This window comes from Pogoniulus pusillus, chromosome 37, assembly GCF_015220805.1.
Source record: "Pogoniulus pusillus isolate bPogPus1 chromosome 37, bPogPus1.pri, whole genome shotgun sequence".
NCBI classification, from domain to species: domain Eukaryota; kingdom Metazoa; phylum Chordata; class Aves; order Piciformes; family Lybiidae; genus Pogoniulus; species Pogoniulus pusillus.
This window is the reverse complement of record NC_087300.1, coordinates 7480141-7506629: the sequence shown is the minus strand read 5'-3', so window position 1 is coordinate 7506629 and position 26489 is coordinate 7480141. Positions and strand designations below refer to the sequence as shown.

The 26489-nt window shown below is 57.5% G+C and overlaps 1 protein-coding gene and 1 long non-coding RNA gene across 3 annotated transcripts in view; one reads left to right on the top strand and one right to left on the bottom strand.

The window, feature by feature from the left end:
- The window catches only part of LOC135190905 (uncharacterized), a 614761-nt gene that overhangs the window by 198378 nt on the left and 389894 nt on the right, over positions 1–26489 (bottom strand). The gene's annotated exons all lie outside the window — the stretch shown is intronic.
- Positions 1297–24541, top strand: LOC135190770 (cAMP-dependent protein kinase inhibitor beta-like). Of its 2 annotated transcripts, XM_064172493.1 has the most exons (5): positions 1396–1485; positions 22010–22106; positions 23090–23239; positions 23486–23637; positions 24047–24541. In XM_064172493.1, the coding sequence occupies exons 4-5, from the start codon at positions 23493–23495 to the stop codon at positions 24127–24129; spliced, it is 228 nt and encodes a 75-aa protein (XP_064028563.1). In that variant the 5' UTR covers positions 1396–1485; positions 22010–22106; positions 23090–23239; positions 23486–23492; the 3' UTR covers positions 24130–24541. The 2 variants fall into 2 exon arrangements, with proteins under 2 accessions (XP_064028564.1, XP_064028563.1); XM_064172494.1 differs by lacking the exon at positions 22010–22106 and having other exon boundaries at positions 1297–1485.

The following is a 26489-nucleotide window of genomic DNA, read 5'->3' as shown; positions in this document are numbered from 1 at the left end:
CATCTCACACACTCAGTGCCAGCCACATGCAACCTTTGCAGGGTGATGCTGGTACCCAGCAAGGAGCAGCTTGAGACAGCAGCATCTGCTCGGTGCCCAGGCTGTGCCCAGCATCCTTCTGCACAGAGCACAGTTGTCATGGGGGGGGAGGAAACTTGGAGTGAGAGGGTCAGGTGCATGTCCCAGCTGGACCCAGGGTGTCCCAGCCCACCCACCTACCTGTCCCCCCAGGCACCACATGCCTCAGAGGTGCAGCCAGGTGTTTTTTAGCTCTGTTATTTGGCAGACGTTGAGCCTGGTGATTATTTGAGGCTGAAACAAACGTGCAAGGCTGAGAAGGAGCTGTCCCCTCCGGGAGTCACGGCGGGGGGCACACCCCGGGAGAAGGGAGCAGCCCAAATGCAGAGGGAGTGTGAGGGGCTGCGATGTTTCCTGGGCAGCCTGGCAGCGCTGCTGGCCTGAGTGGGGCTGCTGGGCACACCGGGTGGGCTACGACCCCCTTGCTCGGGGTGGGGAGGACTCCTGGCACATGGCAGGGCACTGTCATACGGAGCCTTACGGAGGGAGATGGGAACCCCGCGGGGGATGTCACAGCCGCCCCCACCCCACCCCCCAGCTGGCGGGGGGACACAGGAGAGTGGGGACAGCTCCGGGGAGAGGATGGCTGCGGGGTGAGGGGGGTCGGTGCTCGGTGGGGATAGAAGGGAGGCGGCCCTGGCAGCCCCCCGCAGCCCCCGGCACGGCCCGGAGGGGCTGGAGGGATGGGAGGGGGGCGTGGGGGCAGCGGGCGGAGCGGGGCGGTGGTGGCGGCGGGCGGGAGGGGGCCGGGCGGGGGGAGCAGCGGCGGCGGCGGCGGGCGGGCGGCTGCGGGCGGCTCAGCCCCGGGTGCCTCAAGGGCTGCTGAGAGCCGGAGGCTTCCCCGGGGCTGCTGCCGAGAGCAGAGCATCCTCCAGCGGCCCGCCCGGCCGGCTTCGGCACCGGCAGCGGCACCGGGAGCAGCGGCGGCGTCGGGAGCCACACCGGGAGCGGCATCGGCGTCGGGAGCGGCACCGACACCGGCGCAAGGATCATCATCGGCGTCGGGAGCGGCACCGACACCGGCGCAAGGATCATCATCGGCGTCGGGAGCGGCACCGACACCGGCGCAGGGATCATCATCGGCGTCGGGAGCGGCACCGCGATCAGCATCGACACCGGAGTCGCACCAGCCCCGACACCGGCACCAGCCCCGACACCGGCATCGGCCCCGACATCGGCACCAACACCGACACCGGCACCCGGCACCAGCCCCGGCACCAACACCGACACCGGCACCAGCCCCGGCACCAACACCGACACCGGCACCAGCCCCGACACACGGATCAACACCACAGCAACATCGGCAGCGGCACCAACATCAGCGCCAGCACCGGCACCGACCCCAGCAGCAGTAGCAGCACCGGCACCGGTACCACAGCCGTGGGCAGCGGTTCCCGCGGAGCTCAGGTGAGCAGGTCGTGGGCGGTGGGTGCAGGCGACATGGTCACATCGAGGCCCTGGGCCATCCGGGTGGATGTCCTTTGGATCCTGGGTGCCCAGCGTGGGGTCTGGGTGCCCACCCTGGAAAGCAGGTGCCCACTATGGGAAGCAGATGCCCACCGCAGGGAGTGGGTACCTACCCTTGGGCACCTCCCTGGCAGGGCTTTGGAGCAAAGGGAGGGTAGAGAGGCAAAAGGCTCAGGAGGTGGCGGTGGCCCTGGGGCACAGATGGATTTTGAGGGGGGTGAAACTTTGCAGTGGGTTGTGGTGCTGAGCAGGGCTCTGGAGGGCTTGGGGAGTCCACAGTCATCCCACCAGGGGCAGGTGGCTCCAAGGGGGAGCAGGATAAGAAGCAGTCAAGTGTTGGGGTGAGGCTCATCCATCTCAGGGTGGGCATTTCAGATCGACCCCCATGGTGGCACCCCTGTCCCATCCTGGCACCCCTGTCCCATCCTGGCACCCATTTCTGGCCCTTCACCCCTGTGCCCTCCTCCCCAGCACTGCCCTCTCCACTTTCCACCGTGCCCCATCCCCATGTCAGCTGCTACAATCCCCCCAGCTCCCCCACCCCCCGCCGAGTGCCAGCCTTCAGCAGCCTCCCAGATTAGAGCTTCCCAGGTGGTTTTGGATCCAGGGAGCCCTGGGGGTCCCAGGAGAGCCAGAGAGGGGCTGAGCAGCACTCCAGGCAAGGGACACTCTCTGGCTGCCTCCTCCTGGGTGACATCCTCTCGGGAGCAAGAGGCTTCCCCGGGGACAACCCTTCCTTGCTGCCTTCAGGGCTTTGTTTTGGCAGGTTGCCCCTGCAGATGCTTGGAGCAGGTCGCTTTGGTCCCCGGAGCTGGCTCCTGTCCCTTGGCTGGGTGGCAGTGGCACCGAGGAGGTGGCAGAGGCAGGGTGTCCCATGCCACATCTCATGACCTTGGGGCTGTCCACCAAGGGACACCTCAGCTCTTGCTCTCACAGAGGGCTGCCCAGGATGTGTCCCCTTGTCGGGGCCAGGCAGGAGAGCTGGGAGATATGAGCAGGGGGAATGGTCCTACCGCTGCCCCCACCCTTTACATCCACCCCCAGCAGCAGGAGGGTTTGGAGGGGGAAAGGTGCTGACAGAGTCAGGTTCTCCTCATGTCTTTAAACTGGGGGGGAGGAGGTGTCACAGAATTTCCCCCCGGGCTGGGATGCTGGGAGGCAGAGGGAGAGGTGGAAGAAGTGCTGGGGGATGCTGCCCAGGAGGCTGCAGCCACCCTTGGGGGAACCCCTGGGGTTCAGCTCCTGGTTTGGTCAGTGAAGCTCTGGCACCCAATCCTGACCCATCTGTACCAAGATGGGGCTCTGCAGCCCCCTGTGGGGACAGGGCACCATGAAGGATGGGCACAGGCACCACAGCCCTGCTCTGACCTTGGCTGCTCAGGCTGGCACTTTCCAGAGCCTGGCTCAGCCAAGGTGGATCCCAGAGGATCCACCTCTGCCCCACCAGGGCTGGGATTCCAAAGCCTTGCTCTGATCCCAGGATGCCTGCACGAATTTTTCCCTCCTTGGTTTTCAGTCCCTCCCCTGCCAGCTGCCCAGGGCATGGGTGGGTGTCACTGGGTGGCATAAGGGTGTTGTGACAGCCACAGCATCAGCTAACCCCAGTGATGGTCTCAACATCCATGCAGGGATGGGGGGAAACATCTGGATCAGCTCCCTGCCATGGCCCGTGGGACTCCCCTGAAAGGATGCTGCCAGGGGAGCAGGACACCCTGGGAGACTTCCACCTCCCTTCTTGGATGAGTTGCAGCAGGAAGGAGAAGCTCTGCCAGCTGCCAGGGCCCTGGGAGAGAAGCACATGCCAGGGGCTCCCCGGGGAGCTGGAGGTACCAGCTGCAGCACGTGGCCTGGGGAGCCATGAGCTGGCTCCCTCCCCAGAATTAATTACCCTGCTGCTTCCAGAGAGCCCCAGGAGCCTCCTCCCAGCTCAGTGCTGCTTCTCCAGGGCACCCTGGCTCCTCTCACCCCTGCCCATGGGCTGAGCTGGGCTCTCCTTGGTGTGACCTGCCCAGCCTTTGTGGTGGGACACCCCCAGCATCACCCTGTGGGTTCACCAGGAGGGTGGGCACTTGGAGGAGGGCATCTGGAGGTGATGAGGGTCCTGGCATGGTCCCTGGATGCGGTGGCAACTGCATGTGGGGCCCCCTGGATGTGGCAGCCCCTGCTAAGGTGGTGCTGAGGGGCGGGGGGTGACATGGAGCATCACTGCCTCTGTCCTGACTGCAGCAGGCCAGAGCTGTGGGGAGGTGGCAGATGCCCTCCAGCAGCAGGAGCTGGATCATCCTTCCCTCCTGGTGCCAGCCAGTGGAAGATGGAAATAAGGGACCTTGTGCTGGGAGAGGCTGGGAAGAGACTGCCACAGTGCACTGCCAAGCCTGGCACCATCCAGCTGCATTTCAGCAATGCCTGGTACCTTGTGTCATCCAGTGACACCTGCTTGGTGGCACCCACTTGGCACCTTGCACCCCTGCAGATCTCCAAGCAGCCCATGCCCTGTGTCACAGCATCCTCCTATCTCCTTGGGTTTCCCCTGGCACAAGTCCCAGTGCCACCCACACGCTCCACAAGCAGGAGAATCAAGGCCATCCCTGTCCCCAGCCCCGGGGTCTCAGCTCAAGTCCTTTGACTCCCACTCAGGATGCTCAGGTTGGAGCAGCTGCTGAGGAGCCCTTTGGAGAGGAGGGAGCCTGAAACTAGGGGAGGATGGGACCAGTTTGGCTGTGGATGCCACCTTCACCATGCAGAAGGAGAGCTGGTGGCCAGGATGGAGCAGTTGGCTGAGGGCTAGGGTGGGAGCTGCCTTCATCATGGCAATCACCACCCATTAGCTCACCTGCTCCACAGCTCAGACCAGGGCAAGGGGAAGGGGAAGCTCCTGTGTACTTCTTCTTGCCTCTGGGAGCCACCATCCATCTCCCCACGGTGCCAGGTCCCTCTGCCTGGGGCTGGGTTTCCATCATCCCCACACAAAAGGGGATGTTGCATTGTTCCCTTTGGGCTCCAGAAGGACCCAAGTGCAGATGATGGAGTTAAGAGCAAGCCCAAGGGACAGGCGGGGCCCACGCAGCAACCAGTGCCCTTCTGGGTCCCCAGTGGGCACCCAAACCCCTCCCCCAGAGGAAATTCCTCTCCTCCAGCCACCAGGACAGCAATTAGAGGTAATTAGCTGATGGGAGTGTAGGATGCACTGGAAGGGATCACAGCCCACAGGCTGGCAAACACCCAGCTGGCCTGAGAGTGGCTGGAGCAGCCTCCAGCCCATGCTGGAGTGTGGTGGGATCCTTCCCTGCAACCCTCCCTGGAATATAGGAGGATCCTTCCCTGGAATGTCTCCATCCCCTTCTGGGATGCAGAGTCATAGGGTCGTTAAGGTTGGAAGTGACCTCTGAGATGATCAAGGCAACCTTCTACCCAGCTCTGCTATGGCCCTGAGGTGCCATGGCTGTATGCTGCTAACCCTCCTGGGACACACTGGGATCCCTCTCTGGGTGGCTTCCATCCCTTCCTGAGGTTCCTCCAGTCCTTCCTGGGAAGCTTCCTTCCCTCCCTGGGATGTGGTGGGATCCTTTCTATGTCTCTCTCTGGGATGCCTCCATCTCCATGGGATACAGCAGGATCCTTCCCTGGGATGCTTCCATTCCTCCCTGGGATGCTTCCACTCCTCCCTGGAATGCAGCAAAATCCCTCCATGGGATACAGCAGGATCCTTCCCTGGGATGCTTCCATTCCTCCCTGGGATGCAGCAAAATCCCTCCCTGGGATACAGCAGGATCCTTCCCTGGGATGCTTCCATTCCTCCCTGGGATGCAGCAAAATCCCTCCATGGGATACAGCAGGATCCTTCCCTGGGATGCTTCCACTCCTCCCTGAGATGCAGCAAAATCCCTCCATGGGATACAGCAGGATCCTTCCCTGGGATGCTTCCATTCCCCCCTGGGATGTGGGACAACCTCTCCACCCTGGGAGGTCTGGGCCCATGCTCCTGGCAGCTCCTGCACGGGCAGGGGACAGACATGAGCCAGGGGAGCTGCTGTGGCTCTCCCTGCACCCAAGCCAAGGTGTGGGTGGGAGCTTCGTTCACTGCTGTGCTGATGCTGGATGTGTCCTCCCGGGTGGTGATGCTCATCTGGGTCCCCTCAGCTGCCCCATGCCCACCCTCACTGCAAAGCCAGGAGCTGCCAGCCCCAAGGCTTTGCCAGGAGTGGGATATCACTGATGGTGTTCTGGGGTGCTTCTCCTTTTCCTAGTGCCAATGAGCAGGCAGGCTGGCAGTGGCTGGCAGTGGCTGGCAGGGCTGGCAGGGCTGGCAGTGGCTGACAGTGGATGGCAGGGCTGGCAGTGGCTGACAGGGCTGGCAGTGGCTGTGACACAAGGAGGGGACCTCTCTGCTGTCCCAGAGCTGCTCCCACTCCCATGCTCTGCCCAGCTCCTGAGCTTCCAGCTCCTTCCTCCAGGCTGCCACGTTGCAAAGCAGCTCCAGCCCTGCCAGCTGTGGCTTCTCCCCAGTCCTGCCTGCAGCTCTGCCTGAGGACCTTGCACCTCCCAGCTGCTGGGGCACAGGAGCCCTGCTGCATGTGGCAGGCATGGGACCAGAAGTGTTTGTTAGGAGCACAAAGAGAAATTATCCTCTCTGCACTTCCCAGGGGAGAATTGGGAGCCCAGGGCAGCTTGGGTGGGATGGAAGCAGTGATGTGAACTGGGCTGGAAGCAGCAGGAGCCAGGGGGATGAAGAAGAGGACCTGGGATGTACTCGGCACTGCTGAGGCTGCAGCTTGAATACTGGGCTCAGATTTGGGCACCTCACTCCAGAAGCACATTGAGGGGATGGAGCAGGTCCAGAGAAGGGCAATAAAGGTGGGGAAGGGTCTGGAGAACAGGGCTGGGGAGGAGCAGCTGAGGGAGCTGGAGGTCAGTCTGGAGAAGAAGAGGCTGAGGGAGACCTCATTGCTCTCTGCAGCTCCCTGAGAGTAAGGTGAGGGTTGGGCTCTTCTCCCTAGGACCAGGAGATAGAAGGAGAGTAAATGCCCTCAGGTGGCACCAGGAGAGGGTTAGGTTGGAGATGAGGAACTGCTGCAAGAGTGGTCAGAGATTGGCAGATGCTGCCCAGGGAGGTGGTGGAGTCCCCATGCCTGGAGGTGTGGAAGAAGCCTGTGGGCATGGCACTGTGGGACATGGTCTGGTGGCCATGGTGGTGCTGGGCTGAAGGTTGGGCTGGCTGAGCTCAGAGGGCTTCTCCCACCCAAACAATTCCATGATCTTATGATTCTATTCCCACTCTAGGTGAGCAGGGACTGAGGCACAGCTCATGGCCTCTGCAGCTAAGTTCATCCACCCTCCTGAACCAGGGCCTGGGGAGCTTTTGGGTGCAGAATGAGTCCCTGACAAAGCCTGGCAGCAACACCCTGCTGGCAGCTCTCATCCTTGTGCCTCTGCACAATGAGCTTTCAGCACTTTGCTCTTTAAAAAGAGCATCTCAGGCTGGTCCAGGAGGGAAGTCAGGGATGGCCCAGAGGGCAGCACCCATGCAGGCTTCCCCAGTGATTCCAGCATCTGCCTGGGTGTCCCCTGTGCTGCTCCAAGAGAGAGGATGCCTCACTTTTATCGATGCCAGGCTCCCAGGTGACCTTCTTGTGACCTTTCAGGATCTGAAGGGGGCTACAAGAAAGCTGGGGAGGGACTTTTGAGGCTGTGAGGGAGTGGCAGGAGTGGGGGGAATGGAGCAAAGCTGGAAATGGGGAGATTCAGACTGGAGGTTAGGAAGAAGTTGTCCAGCATGAGAGTGGTGAGAGGCTGGAACAGATTGCCCAGAGAGGTGGTGGAAACCTCATCCCTGGAGGTGTTTGAGGCCAGGCTGGCTGAGGCTGTGTGCAGCCTGCTCTAGGGTAGGGTGTCCCTGGGCATGGCAGGGGGGGTTGGAACTGGCTGCTCCTTGTGCTCCCTTCCAACCCTGACTGATTCTCTGATTCTATGTAGGAGCTGCTGTGCTCAGCAGGGCTGTGCTGGGATTTAACTGCCAGGTCCTCCAGAGCACTTATTCCTGGCCCAATCCAGGGCTGCAGGATCAAAAAGGGTTGGGGTTTTTTTTCCCCTCTACAGTCACTACCCTGGGGGGAAGCCAAGCAGTGATGTGGGACATGGTGAGGAGCACCTGGAGGTCTGGAGGCAACCAGCTTCAGGGTGGCAGATGCTGAGGGCAACTTTGGGCTGGGATGTCAGCAAGCAGAGGAACTGGTTTGGCTCTTCCCCTGGAGCAGGACTTGCTCTGATTTGTCTTTGCAGCCTTCTAAACCCAAGTGACAGTTTGTACAAGCAGCCTGAGATCCTGTCTGCAGAGGCTCAGCTTGGATTTGATGTTTCCTCCTGGGTTTCAGGAGGGTATTAAACAGGGCTGAGCTCTGCTGTCATCACCAAGTGTGATGAGACCAGGGCTGGTGGAGCAGCAGCCACAGCTCCTTCCTCCCAGCCACTCCATCCCAGGGGGGTCAGCAGCAGAACCCATCTCTTGTGTTCATCTCCCCCTTGGCATGCAGGGAGGGCAGGGAGCTGTGGTCATCACTGTCCCATTTCAGAGCCTTTCCTGGGTGCTCTCTGCCTTGACCTGGGATTCAGCTATGAACATCTCATCTGAGGAGCAGCTGAGGGACCTGGGGCTGCTCAGCCTGGAGAAAAGGAGGCTGAGAGGGACCCTCACAGCTCCCTGAAAGGAGGTTGGAATGAGGTGGGGGTTGGTTTCTTCTCACAAGGAAAGGAGGAAATGGCCTCAAGTTTCACCAGGATTGGACATGAGGAACAATTTCTACCCCAAAAGGGTTGCCAAGGCCTGGCCCAGGCTGCCCAGGGCAGTGGTGGAGTCCCTGTGCCTGGAGGGGGGAGGGTTTTGAAGCCATGGAGATGTGGTGCTGAGGGCCATGGTTTAGTGGTGACCTGGATGATCTTAAAGGTCTCTTCCAAACAAAACAATTCCATGATCCTATACTATCCAATGAGCCTGGATGAGCCCTGCACAGGGCCAGTGGCAAGAAGCCTTTCTGCTGAGTCCAACCTTCCTGCTCAGTCCAAGTTGGTATCAGCTGGGACCTGTTTCAGGTTTTTGCCATGGAAAATCAATTTCTAAGTCCTACAGCTGGAGGAAAAAGCCTGGAGAAAGAGAAGCCAGCCCTAAAGCATGGGGAAAGGAGACAGAGTGAGCACAGGCAGGTGAAGGGTGGTCTTTGAAGGTGTCTTTGTAAGCCAAGGAGTCTTTGGGGTGGAACAATTCAGGGATGGGGTATGGGATAGGATGAGACCAAGCCTAGACCTGGTCCTGCCAACCTGTGGGACAGTGATAGGGAACAGAGAGAGAGAGCAATGCACAAGGAGAAGAGAGATGTGAGGATCATAGAATCATGGAATCAATCAGGCTGGAAGAGAGCTCCAAGCTCAGCCAGCCCAACCTAGCACCCAGCCCTGCCCAACCAACCAGACCATGGCACTAAGTGCCCCAGCCAGGCTTGGCTGCAACACCTCCAGCCACAGAGACTCCACCACCTCCCTGGGCAGCCCATTCCAATGCCAATCACTCTCTCTGACAACAACTTCCTAACAACATCCAGCCTAGACCTGCCCTGGCACAGCTTCAGCCTCTGTCCCCTTCTTCTGTCTCTGGCTGCCCGGCAGCAGAGCCCAACCCCAGCTGGCTACAGCCTCCCTGCAGGCAGCTGCAGGCAGCAATGAGCTCTGCCCTGAGCCTCCTCTGCTGCAGGCTGCACCCCCCCAGCTCCCTCAGCCTCTCCTCACAGGGCTGTGCTCCAGGCCCCTCCCCAGCCTTGCTGCCCTTCTCCAAACACCTTCCAGCACCTCAGCATCTCTCTGCAATGGAGGAGCCCAGAGCTGGACACAGCACTGCAGGGGTGTCCTGAGCAGTGCTGAGCACAGGGGCAGAAGAACCTCCCTTGTCCTGCTGCCCACACTGCTCCTGAGCCAGCCCAGGATGCCATTGGCTCTGCTGCCCACCTGGGCACTGCTGCCTCCTCTTCAGCTCCTCTCTCCCAGCCCCCCCAGCTCCCTCTCTGCCTGGCTGCTCTCAGCCACTCTGGCCCCAGCCTGTAGAGTTGCTTGGGGTTGTTGTGGCCAAAGTGCAGAACCCTGCACTTGGCCTTGTTCAATCTCATCTCATGAAGATGAGGAGAGGGATGTGAGGCTGAGGAGAGGGATGTCAAGATGATGGAGAGGAAGAAGAGACACTTCCCCATGGCCCAGACTGATGGATGAGGAGATCCAAGCACAAGCAGGAGTAGTGGAGAAGAGAGAAAGCTGTGCAGGCTGTGAGGAGGGATGTGAAGGGCAGGAGCAAGGAGGAAGGTCACAGCACAGTGTAGGACAAAGCAAGGAGGGGCTTAGAGGGCAGCAGGGATCGGGGTGGGAGTGCTTTATTCTGAGGAGGAGGATCTCTGCTCAGCACCGTGGGAAGGTGCTGGGAGCCCACTTGTTGGGCACCTCTCAGGCAATGCTGCATGCTGGAAGGAGCAACCCTGTGGGGTGTGCTGGACCTTCTCATGCTGGGCCAGAGATGTGGGCAGCTGCCAGGGCAGCCCTCTCTGCAAACCTGCTGGGACATCTCCTCAAGGCTTTAGCCAGGAGCTGAGGCCACGATGAGTGGGGAGACCTGGGTGATACTGGATGATGCTCTGAGCAGCCAGGTGCAAGCTCAGCTGGGTCCCTGAGCTGTTCACTCTGTGCTGTGTCACCATCATTCCAAAGGTGCCAGGCAGGACCTGAGCTGGTCCAGGCACCTTGCCAGCCTGCATGGAAACCTGAAGTTTTAAAGAGGAAAGAGTCAGGCCACAGCCAGAGAGGTTTTGCTGCTGAGGGCAGGCAGTGAGGGGTCCCAGCATGTACCCTGGGCAGGTGCTGGCAGCTGCATCCCACCCAGCACCAATTCCAGGAGGGATCATCAGCTCCAGGCACTTGGGCTGGGACTTTCCCATGCTCTGCTCTTGAGGCCAAGCCTATTTGCTCTCCACATCACTTTGCATCTCACCTGAAACATCCCTGCACCAGCCAACACCCCCAGAGCCTTTTCCCTTCTCAGTCTCTCCCCTTGCCCTGGAGATGATGAGGTTGGGACAATATTTACTCCCATTCTGCCTCCTCTGCCTGGATCCTGGGAGATGGTTATGGGCAGCTGGCAGGTGATGAAGCCCATTTCTGCATGGCAGCAGGTGCCTGCTATGTTGCCACACTGTACTTTGGCCACATCACTGATCAGAGAATCACAGAATGGGTTGGGTTGGGTTGGAAGGGATCTCAAAGCTCAGCCAGTTCCAACTCCCCTGCCATGGGCAGGGACATCTCCCACCAGCACAGGGTGCTCAAGGCCTCATCCAATCTGGCCTTGAACACCTCCAGGGAGGGAGCATCCACAGCCTCCCTGAGCAACCTGTGCCAGGGTCTCATCACCCTCACTCTCAGTTTCCCCTCTCCCAGCTCAAAGCCATTGTCCCTGCTCCTGTCGCTCTCAGTCCTTATCCAAAGTCCCTCCCCAGCTCTCCTGGAGCCCCCTTCAGGTACTGGAAGGCTTCTCTGAGGTCTCCCTGGAGTCTTCTCTTCTCCAGGCTGAACAGCCCCAGCTCTGCCTGTCCCCATAGAGGAAGTTCTCCAGGCTCTGATCATATTTGTGCCCCCCCTTGGACCTCCCCACACTGCCCACCTGCCTCAGCCAGCTCCATCCTTCAACTTCTCTGGCCCAAGGCTGGAAGAGGATGATCAGGTTGGAAGAGACCTCAAGGATCATCTGGTTCAATCTTTCTTGGCCAAAGCATGGACTAGACAAGCTGGCCCAGCACCTGCTTGGCAAGCCATGGATTTGGGCTTTTTGGGCATGAGGAGCAGGAAGCAGGGGCAGGAGCCCTTCCTCCCCCTGCCTGCAGGTACAGGAGCAACCTGGGCTGCTCCAGGCTGGTGGTTCATACCCAAACATCAGAGGCCAAGAGTCAGCAGCACCCAAAACAGGGCTCAGGAGGTGTTTCCTGCAGCAGCTCATCCTGCATGGAGCTTGGATGCCAAAGGCAAGGTCTGATCCTGCCCATCCTGACTGGACAGGCTGGACGCTGGGCATGGGATGGGTGACTGCAGCAGCACTTGGTGAGGAACAGCACAGCCTGGCCATGGTGGGGTGGCAAAATGTCTGATCACTGCATCTCACCTGCCAGCCTTCAGCCAACCTTCACCTTCCTCCCCTGTGCCAAATTATGGCACTGAGCACCCCCAGCAGCTCAGCCTGTGCCCACTGCTCTCACCTACGTGGCACAAGAGCACCAGGGCTCAGCAGCAGCACAGGGAAGGAGCCCTTGGGCTGGGTTGCACAAAGGTACTCAAGGTTTGGGCAGATCCCAGCCTGGATCCCACCTTGTAGGGAGCTTTATGCTCTCCTGGTGGCCTCTGTGCAAGCAGCAGCTTTTGCTGTGGTGGGGATGCCAAAATTCCCAAGGGACATCCCAGTGCCATGGCCTCATCCCAGCATCTTCCACCACAGCCCATCTCCAGGAGGGATTAAGGTCTATTTCTGCCCTGCTCTCTCTATCCCATTAGGGGCATTAAAGCAGGACCCAGTGGCCCTGAGGACCTCCCATGTGACTCCAGGAGCTTTTTTAAGTTGAGACCACATTAAGCCTCCCAGGCAGAGCTCCTGCCCACGCCAGGTTTAACGTGGCCTGCCCAGCACTGGGCTGCCTTTGCTGCCCCTGGGGTGTGGTAGCAGTTGGCACAGGACGGGTGTTGGCACCTTGGCCGTTGCTGCCAGGGCAGCTCAAGGATGGAGAGTGACAACAGGATGGGCTCCCTGTGGCTGCAGTGCCCATCCCAGGAGTGTTCAGGATTCCCTGCTGTGGCAGCTCCCCAGGGCTGGCAGTGCCCTCCGGGGTCCCAGCAGCTTTCCTCTCCCCACCAGTATGAGGTTTGTGGTCTCTCTGCGTGGCTTCTGGAGGCGTAGGAGGTGTAAGCCCCTGCTGTGGCCCGTCCTGAGTGTCCCTGGAGATGTTCCCCTGCAGGAAGGCAGTGGGAAGGATCCAGCCTGGTCCTGAAGGCTGTTTGCTGCCTGCTTCCCCAACGCTGGAGCCAGCAGGAGGTGCTGGCGCTGCCGGGAAGGCAGCTCCGATCCAGCCCTGCAGGGCTCCTGCCGTGCGGGGATGGCAGCTGCGTGTGCCTGTGTGCACGGGGAGGGGGGCACAGGTCTGCTGATGTCTGAGGGTGCATTCACCTGTGGGGGTGGGTGAGAGTGTGTGTGAGAGAGTGTGTGCGTGTGTGTGCATTCACCTGTCTGTGTGTGCATTCACCTGTCTGTGTGTGCATTCACCTGTCTGTGTGTGTGTGTGCATTCACCTGTCTGTGTGTGTGTGTGCATTCACCTGTGTGTGTGCATTCACCTGTGTGTGTGTGCATTCACCTGTGTGTGTGTGTGCATTCACCTGTGTGTGTGCATTCACCTGTGTGTGTGTGTGCATTCACCTGTGTGTGTGTGCATTCACCTGTGGGGGTGGGTGAGAGTGTGTGTGTGTGCATTCACCTGTCTGTGTGTGCATTCACCTGTATGTGTGTATTCACCTATGTGTGTATTCACCTGTGTGTGTGTGTGCATTCACCTGTGTGTGTGTGTGCATTCACCTGTGTGTGTGTGCATTCACCTGTGAGTGTGTGCATTCACCTGTGTGTGTGTGTGCATTCACCTGTGTGTGTGTGCATTCACCTGTGTGTGTGTGTGCATTCACCTGTGTGTGTGTGCATTCACCTGTGTGTGTGTGCATTCACCTGTGTGTGTGTGTGCATTCACCTGTGTGTGTGTGCATTCACCTGTGTGTGTGTGTGCATTCACCTGTGTGTGTGTGTGCATTCACCTGTCTGTGTGTGTGCATTCACCTGTGTGTGTGTGCATTCACCTGTGTGTGTGCATTCACCTGTCTGTGTGTGTGCATTCACCTGTCTGTGTGTGTGCATTCACCTGTGTGTGTGCATTCACCTGTCTGTGTGTGTGCATTCACCTGTGTGTGTGTGCATTCACCTGTGTGTGTGTGTGCATTCACCTCTGTGTGTGTGTGCATTCACCTGTGTCTGTGTGTGCATTCACCTGTGTGTGTGTATTCACCTGTCTGTGTGTGTGCATTCACCTGTCTGTGTGTGTGCATTCACCTGTCTGTGTGTGCATTCACCTGTGTGTGTGTGTGCATTCACCTCTGTGTGTGTGTGCATTCACCTGTGTCTGTGTGTGCATTCACCTGTGTGTGTGCATTCACCTGTGTGTGTGTGTGCATTCACCTGTGTGTGTGTGTGCATTCACCTGTATGTGTGTGCATTCACCTGTGTGTGTGTGTGCATTCACCTGTGTGTGTGTGCATTCACCTGTGTGTGTGTGCATTCACCTGTGTGTGTGTGTGCATTCACCTGTGTGTGTGTGCATTCACCTGTGTGTGTGTGTGCATTCACCTGTGTGTGTGTGCATTCACCTCTGTGTGTGTGTGCATTCACCTGTGTGTGTGTGCATTCACCTGTGTGTGTGTGTGCATTCACCTGTGTGTGTGTGCATTCACCTCTGTGTGTGTGTGCATTCACCTGTGTGCGTGTGCATTCACCTGTCTATGTGCATTCACCTGTGTGTGTGTGCATTCACCTGTCTGTGTGTGTGCATTCACCTGTGTGTGTGTGTGCATTCACCTGTGTGTGTGTGCATTCACCTGTGTGTGTGCATTCACCTGTGTGTGTGTGCATTCACCTGTCTGTGTGTGTGCATTCACCTGTGTGTGAGTGTGCATTCACCTGTGTGTGTGTGCATTCACCTGTATGTGTGTGTGTGCATTCACCTGTGTGTGTGCATTCACCTGTGTGTGTGTGCATTCACCTGTGTGTGTGTGCATTCACCTGTGTGTGTGTGTGCATTCACCTGTGTGTGAGTGTGCATTCACCTGTGTGTGTGTGCATTCACCTGTATGTGTGTGTGTGCGTGCATTCACCTGTATGTGTGTGCATTCACCTGTGTGTGTGTGTGCATTCACCTGTGTGTGTGTGCATTCACCTGTCTGTGTGTGTGCATTCACCTGTGTGTGTGTGCATTCACCTGTCTGTGTGTGCATTCACCTGTGTGTGTGTGTGCATTCACCTGTGTGTGTGTGTGCATTCACCTGTGTGTGTGTGCATTCACCTGTCTATGTGCATTCACCTGTGTGTGTGTGCATTCACCTGTCTGTGTGTCTGTGCATTCACCTGTGTGTGTGTGTGTATTCACCTGTGTGTGTGTGCATTCACCTGTGCGTGTGTGCATTCACCTGTGTGTGTGCATTCACCTGTCTGTGTGTGCATGCACCTGTGTGTGCGTGCATTCACCTGTGTGTGTGTGTGCATTCACCTGTCTGTGTGTGTGCATTCACCTGTGTGTGTGTGTGTGCATTCACCTCTGTGTGTGTGCATTCACCTGTGTGTGTGTGTGCATTCACCTGTCTGTGTGTGTGCATTCACCTGTCTGTGTGTGTGTGCATTCACCTCTGTGTGTGTGCATTCACCTGTGTGTGTGTGTGCATTCACCTGTGTGTGTGTGCATTCACCTGTCTGTGTGTGCATTCACCTGTGTGTGTGTGTGCATTCACCTGTATGTGTGTGTGTGCATTCACCTGTATGTGTGTGTGTGCATTCACCTGTGTGTGTGTGCATTCACCTGTGTGTGTGTGTGCATTCACCTGTATGTGTGTGTGTGCATTCACCTGTATGTGTGCATTCACCTATGTGTGTGTGCATTCACCTGTCTGTGTGTGTGCATTCACCTGTGTGTGTGCATTCACCTGTCTGTGTGTGTGCATTCACCTGTGTGTGTGTGCATTCACCTGTCTGTGTGTGCATTCACCTGTGTGTGTGTGCATTCACCTGTGTGTGTGTGTGCATTCACCTGTGTGTGTGTGTGCATTCACCTGTCTGTGTGTGCATTCACCTGTATGTGTGTGTGTGCATTCACCTGTATGTGTGTATTCACCTATGTGTGTGTGCATTCACCTGTCTGTGTGTGTGCATTCACCTGTGTGTGTGTGCATTCACCTGTCTGTGTGTGCATTCACCTGTTTGTGTGTGCATTCACCTGTGTGTGTGTGTGTGTGCATTCACCTGTCTGTGTGTGCATTCACCTGTGTGTGTGTGTGCATTCACCTGTCTGTGTGTGTGCATTCACCTGTGTGTGTGTGCATTCACCTGTGTGTGTGTGCATTCACCTGTGCGTGTGTGTGCATTCACCTGTGTGTGTGCATTCACCTCTGTGTGTGTGTGCATTCACCTGTGTGTGTGTGCATTCACCTGTGTGTGTGTGTGCATTCACCTGTGTGTGTGTGTGCATTCACCTGTGTGTGTGTGTGCATTCACCTCTGTGTGTGTGTGCATTCACCTGTGTGTGTGTGTGCATTCACCTGTGTGTGTGTGTGCATTCACCTCTGTGTGTGTGTGCATTCACCTGTGTGTGTGTGTGCATTCACCTCTGTGTGTGTGTGCATTCCCCTGTGTGTGTGTGCATTCACCTGTGTGTGTGTGCATTCACCTGTGTGTGTGTGCATTCACCTCTGTGTGTGTGTATTCACCTGTATGTGTGTGTGCATTCACCTGTCTGTGTGTGTGCATTCACCTCTGTGTGTGTGTGCATTCACCTCTGTGTGTGTGTGCATTTACCTGTGTCTGTGTGTGTGCATTCACCTGTGTGTGTGTGTGCATTCACCTCTGTGTGTGTGTGTGCATTCACCTGTGTGTGTGCATTCACCTGTGTGTGTGTGTGTGCATTCACCTGTGTGTGTGCATTCACCTGTGTGTGTGTGCATTCACCTGTGTGTGTGCATTAACCTGTCTGTGTGTGTGCATTCACCTGTGTGTGTGCATTCACCTGTCTGTGTGTGTGCATTCACCTGTGTGTGTGTGCATTCACCTGTGTGTGTGCATTCACCTGTGTGTGTGTGTGCATTCACCTGTGTGTGTGCATTCACCTGTGTGTGTGCATTCACCTGTGTGTGTGTGCATTCACCTGTGTGTGTGCATTCACCTGTGTGTGTGCATTCACCTGTGTGTGTGTGTGCATTCACCTGTGTGTGTGTGTGCATTCACCTGTGTGTGTGTGCATTCACCTGTGTGTGTGCATTCACCTGTGTGTGTGTGCATTCACCTGTGTGTGTGCATTCACCTGTGTGTGTGCATTCACCTGTGTGTGTGTGTGCATTCACCTGTCTGTGTGTGTGCATTCACCTGTGTGTGTGTGCATTCACCTGTGTGTGTGCATTCACCTGTGTGTGTGTGTGCATTCACCTGTGTGTGTGTGCATTCACCTGTGTGTGTGCATTCACCTCTGTGTGTGTGCATTCACCTGTCTGTGTGTGTGCATTCACCTGTGTGTGTGTGTGCATTCACCTGTGTGTGTGTGTGTGCATTCACCTCTGTGTGTGTGTGCATTCACCTGTGTGTGTGTGCATTCACCTGTGTGTGTGTGTGCATTCACCTGTGTGTGTGTGCATTCACCTGTGTGTGTGCATTAACCTGTCTGTGTGTGTGCATTCACCTGTGTGTGTGCATTCACCTGTGTGTGTGTGTGCATTCACCTGTGTGTGTGTGCATTCACCTGTGTGTGTGCATTCACCTGTGTGTGTGTGTGCATTCACCTGTGTGTGTGCATTCACCTGTCTGTGTGTGTGCATTCACCTGTGTGTGTGTGCATTCACCTGTGTGTGTGCATTCACCTGTGTGTGTGTGTGCATTCACCTGTGTGTGTGTGCATTCACCTGTCTGTGTGTGCATTCACCTGTGTGTGTGTGTGTGCATTCACCTGTATGTGTGTGTGTGCATTCACCTGTGTGTGTGTGCATTCACCTGTGTGTGTGTGTGCATTCACCTGTGTGTGTGTGTGCATTCACCTGTGTGTGTGTGCATTCACCTGTGTGTGTGTGCATTCACCTGTGTGTGTGTGTGCATTCACCTGTATGTGTGTGTGTGCATTCACCTGTATGTGTGCATTCACCTATGTGTGTGTGCATTCACCTGTCTGTGTGTGTGCATTCACCTGTGTGTGTGCATTCACCTGTCTGTGTGTGTGCATTCACCTGTGTGTGTGTGCATTCACCTGTCTGTGTGTGCATTCACCTGTGTGTGTGTGCATTCACCTGTGTGTGTGTGTGCATTCACCTGTGTGTGTGTGTGCATTCACCTGTCTGTGTGTGCATTCACCTGTATGTGTGTGTGTGCATTCACCTGTATGTGTGTATTCACCTATGTGTGTGTGCATTCACCTGTCTGTGTGTGCATTCACCTGTCTGTGTGTGCATTCACCTGTGTGTGTGTGCATTCACCTGTCTGTGTGTGCATTCACCTGTGTGTGTGTGTGCATTCACCTGTCTGTGTGTGTGCATTCACCTGTGTGTGTGTGCATTCACCTGTGTGTGTGTGCATTCACCTGTGCGTGTGTGTGCATTCACCTGTGTGTGTGCATTCACCTGTCTGTGTGTGCATTCACCTGTGTGTGTGTGCATTCACCTGTGTGTGTGTGTGCATTCACCTGTCTGTGTGTGTGTGCATTCACCTGTGTGTGTGTGCATTCACCTGTGTGTGTGTGCATTCACCTGTGTGTGTGTGTGCATTCACCTCTGTGTGTGTGTGCATTCCCCTGTGTGTGTGTGCATTCACCTGTGTGTGTGTGCATTCACCTGTGTGTGTGTGCATTCACCTCTGTGTGTGTGTATTCACCTGTCTGTGTGTGTGCATTCACCTGTCTGTGTGTGTGCATTCACCTCTGTGTGTGTGTGCATTCACCTCTGTGTGTGTGTGCATTTACCTGTGTCTGTGTGTGTGCATTCACCTGTGTGTGTGTGTGCATTCACCTGTGTGTGTGTGTGTGCATTCACCTGTGTGTGTGCATTCACCTGTGTGTGTGTGTGTGCATTCACCTGTGTGTGTGCATTCACCTGTGTGTGTGTGCATTCACCTGTGTGTGTGCATTAACCTGTCTGTGTGTGTGCATTCACCTGTGTGTGTGCATTCACCTGTGTGTGTGTGCATTCACCTGTGTGTGTGTGCATTCACCTGTGTGTGTGCATTCACCTGTGTGTGTGCATTCACCTGTCTATGTGTGTGCATTCACCTGTGTGTGTGTGCATTCACCTGTGTGTGTGCATTCACCTGTGTGTGTGTGTGCATTCACCTGTGTGTGTGTGCATTCACCTGTGTGTGTGCATTCACCTGTGTGTGTGTGCATTCACCTGTCTGTGTGTGTGCATTCACCTGTGTGTGTGTGTGCATTCACCTGTGTGTGTGTGTGTGCATTCACCTGTGTGTGTGTGTGCATTCACCTGTGTGTGTGTGCATTCACCTGTGTGTGTGCATTAACCTGTCTGTGTGTGTGCATTCACCTGTGTGTGTGCATTCACCTGTGTGTGTGTGTGCATTCACCTGTGTGTGTGTGCATTCACCTGTGTGTGTGCATTCACCTGTGTGTGTGTGTGCATTCACCTGTGTGTGTGCATTCACCTGTCTGTGTGTGTGCATTCACCTGTGTGTGTGTGCATTCACCTGTGTGTGTGCATTCACCTGTGTGTGTGTGTGCATTCACCTGTGTGTGTGTGCATTCACCTGTCTGTGTGTGCATTCACCTGTGTGTGTGTGTGCATTCACCTGTATGTGTGTGTGTGCATTCACCTGTATGTGTGTGTGTGCATTCACCTGTGTGTGTGTGCATTCACCTGTCTGTGTGTGCATTCACCTGTGTGTGTGTGTGCATTCACCTGTATGTGTGTGTGTGCATTCACCTGTATGTGTGCATTCACCTATGTGTGTGTGCATTCACCTGTCTGTGTGTGTGCATTCACCTGTCTGTGTGCATTCACCTGTCTGTGTGTGTGCATTCACCTGTGTGTGTGTGCATTCACCTGTCTGTGTGTGCATTCACCTGTGTGTGTGTGCATTCACCTGTGTGTGTGTGTGCACTCACCTGTCTGTGTGTGCATTCACCTGTATGTGTGTGTGTGCATTCACCTGTATGTGTGTATTCACCTATGTGTGTGTGCATTCACCTGTCTGTGTGTGTGCATTCACCTGTGTGTGTGTGCATTCACCTGTCTGTGTGTGCATTCACCTGTGTGTGTGTGCATTCACCTGTGTGTGTGTGTGTGTGCATTCACCTGTCTCTGTGTGCATTCACCTGTGTGTGTGTGTGCATTCACCTGTCTGTGTGTGTGCATTCACCTGTGTGTGTGTGCATTCACCTGTGTGTGTGTGCATTCACCTGTGCGTGTGTGTGCATTCACCTGTGTGTGTGCATTCACCTGTCTGTGTGTGCATTCACCTCTGTGTGTGTGTGCATTCACCTGTGTGTGTGTGCATTCACCTGTGTGTGTGTGTGCATTCCCCTGTGTGTGTGTGCATTCACCTGTGTGTGTGTGCATTCACCTCTGTGTGTGTGTATTCACCTGTCTGTGTGTGTGCATTCACCTGTCTGTGTGTGTGCATTCACCTCTGTGTGTGTGTGCATTCACCTCTGTGTGTGTGTGCATTTACCTGTGTCTGTGTGTGTGCATTCACCTGTGTGTGTGTGTGCATTCACCTGTGTGTGTGTGTGTGCATTCACCTGTGTGTGTGCATTCACCTGTGTGTGTGTGTGTGCATTCACCTGTGTGTGTGCATTCACCTGTGTGTGTGTGCATTCACCTGTGTGTGTGCATTAACCTGTCTGTGTGTGTGCATTCACCTGTGTGTGTGCATTCACCTGTCTGTGTGTGTGCATTCACCTGTGTGTGTGTGTGCATTCACCTGTGTGTGTGTGTGCATTCACCTGTGTGTGTGTGTGTGCATTCACCTGTGTGTGTGCATTCACATGTGTGTGTGTGCATTCACCTGTGTGTGTGTGTGCATTCACCTGTGTGTGTGCATTCACATGTGTGTGTGTGCATTCACCTGTGTGTGCATTCACCTGTGTGTGTGTGTGCATTCACCTGTCTGTGTGTGCATTCACCTGTGTGTGTGTGTGCATTCACCTGTGTGTGTGTGTGCATTCACCTGTGTGTGTGTGTGCATTCACCTCTGTGTGTGTGCATTCACCTGTGTGTGTGTGTGCATTCACCTGTCTGTGTGTGCATTCACCTGTGTGTGTGTGTGCATTCACCTGTGTGTGTGTGTGCATTCACCTGTGTGTGTGTGCATTCACCTGTGTGTGTGTGTGTGCATTCACCTCTGTGTGTGTGCATTCACCTGTGTGTGTGTGTGCATTCACCTGTCTGTGTGTGCATTCACCTGTGTGTGTGTGTGCATTCACCTCTGTGTGTGTGCATTCACCTGTCTGTGTGTGCATTCACCTGTCTGTGTGTGTGCATTCACCTGTCTGTGTGTGCATTCACCTGTGTGTGTGTGCATTCACCTGTGTGTGTGTGTGCATTCACCTCTGTGTGTGTGCATTCACCTGTCTGTGTGTGCATTCACCTGTCTGTGTGTGTGCATTCACCTGTCTGTGTGTGTGCATTCACCTGTGTGTGTGCATTCACCTGTGTGTGTGCATTCACCTCAGCTGCTCCTCCCCAGCCTTCTTCTCCAGACCCTTCCCCAGGCCTGTTGCCTTTCTCTGCACCTGCTCCAGCCCCTCAATGTCCTTCTCAGAGTGGGGAGCCCAAAACCGAACCCAGCACTCAAGCTGCAGCCTCACCAGTGCATAGCACAGGGGCACAATCCCTGCCCTGCTGCTGCTGGCCACACCACTGCTGATCCAGGCCAGGATGCTGGTGCCCTTCTTGCCCACCTGGGCACACTCTGTCTCCTCTTCAGCCAGCACTCCCAGACCCTTTTCCAGCAGGCAGTTTCCAGCCACTCTGCCCCAAGCCTTGAGCCTCCATGGGGTTGTTGTGACACAAGTGCAGGACCTGGCACCTGACTGTTGAACCTCCTGGCCTTGGCACATGGATCCAGCCTGGGCAGGTCCCTCTGCAGCCCATGTGTGTGAACATCTGTGCACACAGCTGTGTGCCAGGGGGTGCCATGCATGGACAGATCTGTACAATGGGGCACCATGTATGCCCTCACATGTGCCAGGCTATGCCATGCTGCTTCAGCCTGGAGAAGGGAAGGCTGCAGGGAGACCTTAGGGCAGCCTTCCAGTACCTGAAGGGGCTACAGGAGAGCTGGGGAGGGACTTTGGAGAAGGGCTGGGGGTGACAGGATGAGGGACAATGGCTTTGAGCTGGGAGAGGAGAGTCTGGGAGTGGAGAGGAGGAAGAGATTCTGTACAGTGAGGGTGGTGAGACCCTGGCACAGGCTGTCCAGGGAGGCTGTGGATGCCCTCAGCCTGGAGGTGTTCAAGGCCAGATTAGATGAGGATTTGAGCCACTTGGGCCAGTGGGGGGCTGGAACTGGGTGGTCTTTGAGGTCCCTTCCATCCCAAGCCAACTCCATGGTTCTCTGGCTCATCACCTCCCAGGTTAATCATTCACTTCTCCTCCTCACACAGCCAGGGGCACTTGTCCTGCCCTGCACTGACCTTGTGCCCAAGGACTTGAGCACCTGGGCTTGCCCTGCACCAGAGACTGATCCCCAGGGGGACACTGGTAAGTTCACCAGCCCACAGCTGGACCAGCTCCCACCAACACCAGCTTGGTGACACCAGTTCCAGCATCACCACGAGTGTCTGCCCTGCAGCAGCCATGGGCCATGCTCTGGGGGTCTCTGCACCCAACTGGCACTGCTAGGGTGAGGGTTTGGGGGTCCCTCGCCCAGACTGAGCCTGTTCAGGTGACAGTTTTGGGGTCTCCACATCCCACTGGCGTTGCTGGGGTGGTACTTGAGGGTCCTTGCAGCCAACTGGAGCTGCCAGGGTGATGGCTTGGAGATCTCTGCACCCAGTAAGGGCTACTGGGATGACTTTGGGCTCCTTTGCACAACTGAGGCTGCTGAGGTGATGGCTTGGGGAATCCTGCACCTAAGTAGGGATGTTGGGGTGATGGTTTGAAGGTCCCTGCACCCCACGAGCAGGAGGAAGGTGTCTGGAGAGGGTGGAAGACACCTCTGTCCCTACAAGGTCCTGTGCCACCTATTGCCTGCAGCTCCAGAGGGCTCCTGCAGGTGTTTACCAGCACTGAGCAAGGTCCCCGTGGCAGTGTGCACCGGAGTGGAATCCACACTGGTGGGATCTGCCCAGTGCCAGGGGCTTCCTGAGAGAGCCACCCACCCAGGGAGGGCACCCCAGTACAGCTCTGCCTGCTCTGGCTCAGCAGGAGCCACTGCCCAGGGGACACAGGGGGGTCCTCAGGTCAGGGATGATGTGTCCTTGCCCCCTGGCACTGCAGCCAGTCTCACTGTGCCCTCGCAGCTGGAGGCCACCTCCATGTCCCCATCCCTGCTCTCCATCCATCCCTTGCTCTCATCCCACCAGGGACAGGGGTCCCAGCTTGGTGCAGCCACTCAGGGAGCAGGCTGCTGGGTGCTACCTGTGCCCCACGTGGGGACATGGCCTCTCACACCCCCAGGCTTGCTCCCTGTTCTGTCCTTCACCCCAGCCTCACCACTGACCCCCTGCTCTTCCTCCCCCTAGGTCGGAGCCAGAGGGGACCTGGTCAGGGTTCTTCACCTCCAGTGAGGCCCCTCCCTGGCTGGGAGACACAGGGAGGAGGAATCACCAGGCCAGGAGAAGGACCCTGGGCTCGGGGGACACACAGAGCCAGGCCAGGCTGGAGGGTGCCCGGTAAGACTGCTCAGGGTGGAGGGTGCTGGTGAGACCCCCCGAGGGGTCCTCTTCCTCCACGGTACTGTGACCAGAGCACAGCCCTGGGGGATGGGGGAGTGGGGCAGAGGGTGGAGAGCTCAGCCCCATGCCCCGGGCAACTGCTTGCCCTCAAGGGGAGCATCCTACCTGGATCGGAACCGGGTTGCCTTTGCCCCCCACGCTCAAAGAGGTGGGCAGGGAACAGTGGGGACTGTGTCTCTGCAGGGTTAGCATGACCGAGGTGGAACCCGTCCTGGACTTCGCATCCTCCAGCAGGACGGGCCGGCGCAATGCCCTGCCAGACATCCTGGGCTCGCCCGCCGGCGTCAGCCCCTCCGACCTGCCCCTCAAGCTGGCAGAGATGTCCCTGAACGCGGGTAGGTGATGGGCGAGGAGGAGGAGGAGGAAGAGGAGGAGGAGGGGGAGGGGGAGAAGGAGGAGGAGGAGGAGGAAGAGGAGGAGGAGGAGGAGGAGGAGGAGGAGGAGGAGGAGGAGGAGGAGGAGGAGGAGGAGGAGGAGGAGGAGGAGGAGGAGGGAGAGGAGGAGGAGGGGGAGAAGGAGGAGGGGGAGAAGGAGAAAGAGAAGGAGGAGGGGGAGGACGAGAAGGAGGAGGGGGAGGACGAGAAGGAGGAGGGGGAGGACGAGAAGGAGGAGGGGGAGGAGGAGGAGGAGGAGGAGGAGGAGGAGGAGGAGGAGGAGGAGGAGGAGGAGGAGGAGGAAGGTGGAGGAGAGCGTGGGGCGGGCAGGGACTGAGGTTGCTCCCCCCGCCCTCGTCTCTCCTCACAGGCAGTGCCCAGGAGATGCAGTCGCCCTCGGCGGAGGTGCCCCCTCCGCAGCCCCCCAGCCCCGAGCTGAAGGACACGTCCTAACCCTGCCGCCGTGGGGGCAGCGCTGCCCAGCGGAGGCAAGAGGAGGCTGCGGAGCACCAGCCCAGGCTCTCCCAAGCTTGCCCGGAGTCCGCTGGGTTTTCCTCGGTGCTACCGCGGCGAGACCAGCTGGCATCGGCCCCCACCCGCCGTCGGGGGGAGCGGCGCCTGGCAGGGACCTGCCGTGACCAAGGGGCCATTGCCACCCGTGCCCTGGGCAAGGACCTTGTGGGGGGGGTGGATTTCTTCGTTTGCCTCCCCAGGAGGGAGCGACCTTTTCTTCTGGGGCATTTGGCAGAGCCGAGCGCAGGGGGTCGGAGGTGGGGGAGGGGGAGGCCTCTTTCTCCTGGCCGCTGGAGCTGCCCGTGGGTGTTTCTGGCTGAGTGTGGTGTTCACTGTGATGGTTTGGGTACCACCTGCGTCTCCTGGCAGTTCTTCTGGGGGCTGAAGGAGCTTTCCTCAAGAAGAAGGTGGGAGGGGGAGGGAGGAAACCACTGCACAAGCAAAGCCCCCAACCCATCAGCCAACACCTTGAGAAGGGGACCCTCCGTGGAGTGGAGCACCCCAAAGTGGACCCTGCCCCTTGGGTGGAGGAGTCTCAGCTCCCAGGTCAGGCCGTGTGGGGGGCCCTGAGCAGCCTGCTCCAGTCGGAGTTGTCCCTGCTGGCTGCGGGGGCCTGGACTGGGTAAGCTTCAAGGGTCCCTTCCAGAGCGTTCCATGATTGCAGCATTCCTGGGGACAGGGGGCTGGGGGTGGTGAGCAGGATGCTGCTGCTTGGAGCATCTTCAGCTCTGTGCATCACCCCAGCCCCCCATGCCAGACTCACCCACGGATCTCCATGCCTGCTGCCCTCCGGCAGCCCTGGCATTCCCCCCGTGGCGCTGGGGGCAAGCCCAGAGCGAGGGAAGCAGCAGGGAGCAGGGCGAGATGGGTGCCGCGGGGGTTCAGGGCTGTGCACGCCGTGGTGCTGAGCTCGGCAGGCTCAGGATGTGCTCCCCAAACCTTCTTCTGCCGGGCGGTGGAGTGAGAACCTTCCTGCCGGGGCACCGAGGGGCTGGGGGGAGGCACAGGGCTGGGATTGCCCAGATCCTGCCCGGGACAGGGGCTGGTGTCCCAGCTTGGGCTCCGGGGAGCGGAGGCAGGCGCTGGCTGCAGGTGGAGCTGGCGCAGCCCCGTGCGGATGCTCACCCATAGCTGTCGCTGCGGCACCGGCAAAGCCATCCCACGGCGCAGGGCCGCCCTGGCCACCGCCCGGCTGGCCATGGGCTCCGGACAGCTGCGGAGGGCACACCCATCCTGTGTGAACATCATGTGTGTGGGCATCGGGGGTGTGTGTGGGCATCATGTGCGTGTGGGCATCATGTGTGTGGGGGGCATCATGTGTGTGAGCATTCCTGTGCATGGATACCGTGTGTGTGGGCATCATGTGTGTGTGGGGCATCTGTGTGTGGGCATCATGTGTGTGGGGGGCATCTGTGTGTGGGCATCAGGTGTGTGGGGGGCATCTGTGTGTGGGCATCAGGTGCGTGTAGGCATCCATGTGTGTGAGCATCCATGTGTGGGCATCATGTGCATGTGGGGCATCTGTGTGTGGGCATCATGTGTGTGTGGGGCATCTGTGTGTGGGCATCATGTGCATGTGGGGCATCTGTGTGTGGGCATCATGTGTGTGTGGGGCATCTGTGTGTGGGCATCATGTGCATGTGGGGCATCTGTGTGTGGGCATCATGTGCATGTGGGGCATCTGTGTGTGGGCATCATGTGTGTGTGGGGCATCTGTGTGTGGGCATCAGGTGCGTGTGGGCATCCATGTGTGTGAGCATCCATGTGTGGGCATCATGTGCATGTGGGGCATCTGTGTGTAGGCATCATGTGCATGTGGGCATCCATGTGTGTGAGCACCCATGTGTGGGCATCATGTGTGCAAGCATTCCTGTGCATGGATACCATGTGTGTGGGCATCATGTGTGTGGGGGCATCCATGTGTGTGTGTGGGGCATCTGTGTGTGGGTATCATGTGTGTGAGCATTCTTGTGCATGAATACCATGTGTGTGGGCATCATGTGTGTGTGTGGGGCATCTGTGTGTGGGCATCATGTGTGTGAGCATTCCTGTGCATGGATACCATGTGTGTGGGCATCATGTGCGTGTGGGGCATCTGTGTGTGGGCATCATGTGCATGTGGGCATCCATGTGTGTGAGCACCCATGTGTGGGCATCATGTGTGCAAGCATTCCTGTGCATGGATACCATGTGTGTGGGCATCATGTGTGTGGGGGCATCCATGTGTGTGTGGGGGGCATCTGTGTGTGGGCATCATGTGTGTGGGGGCATCCATGTGTGTGGGGGGGGGCATCTGTGTG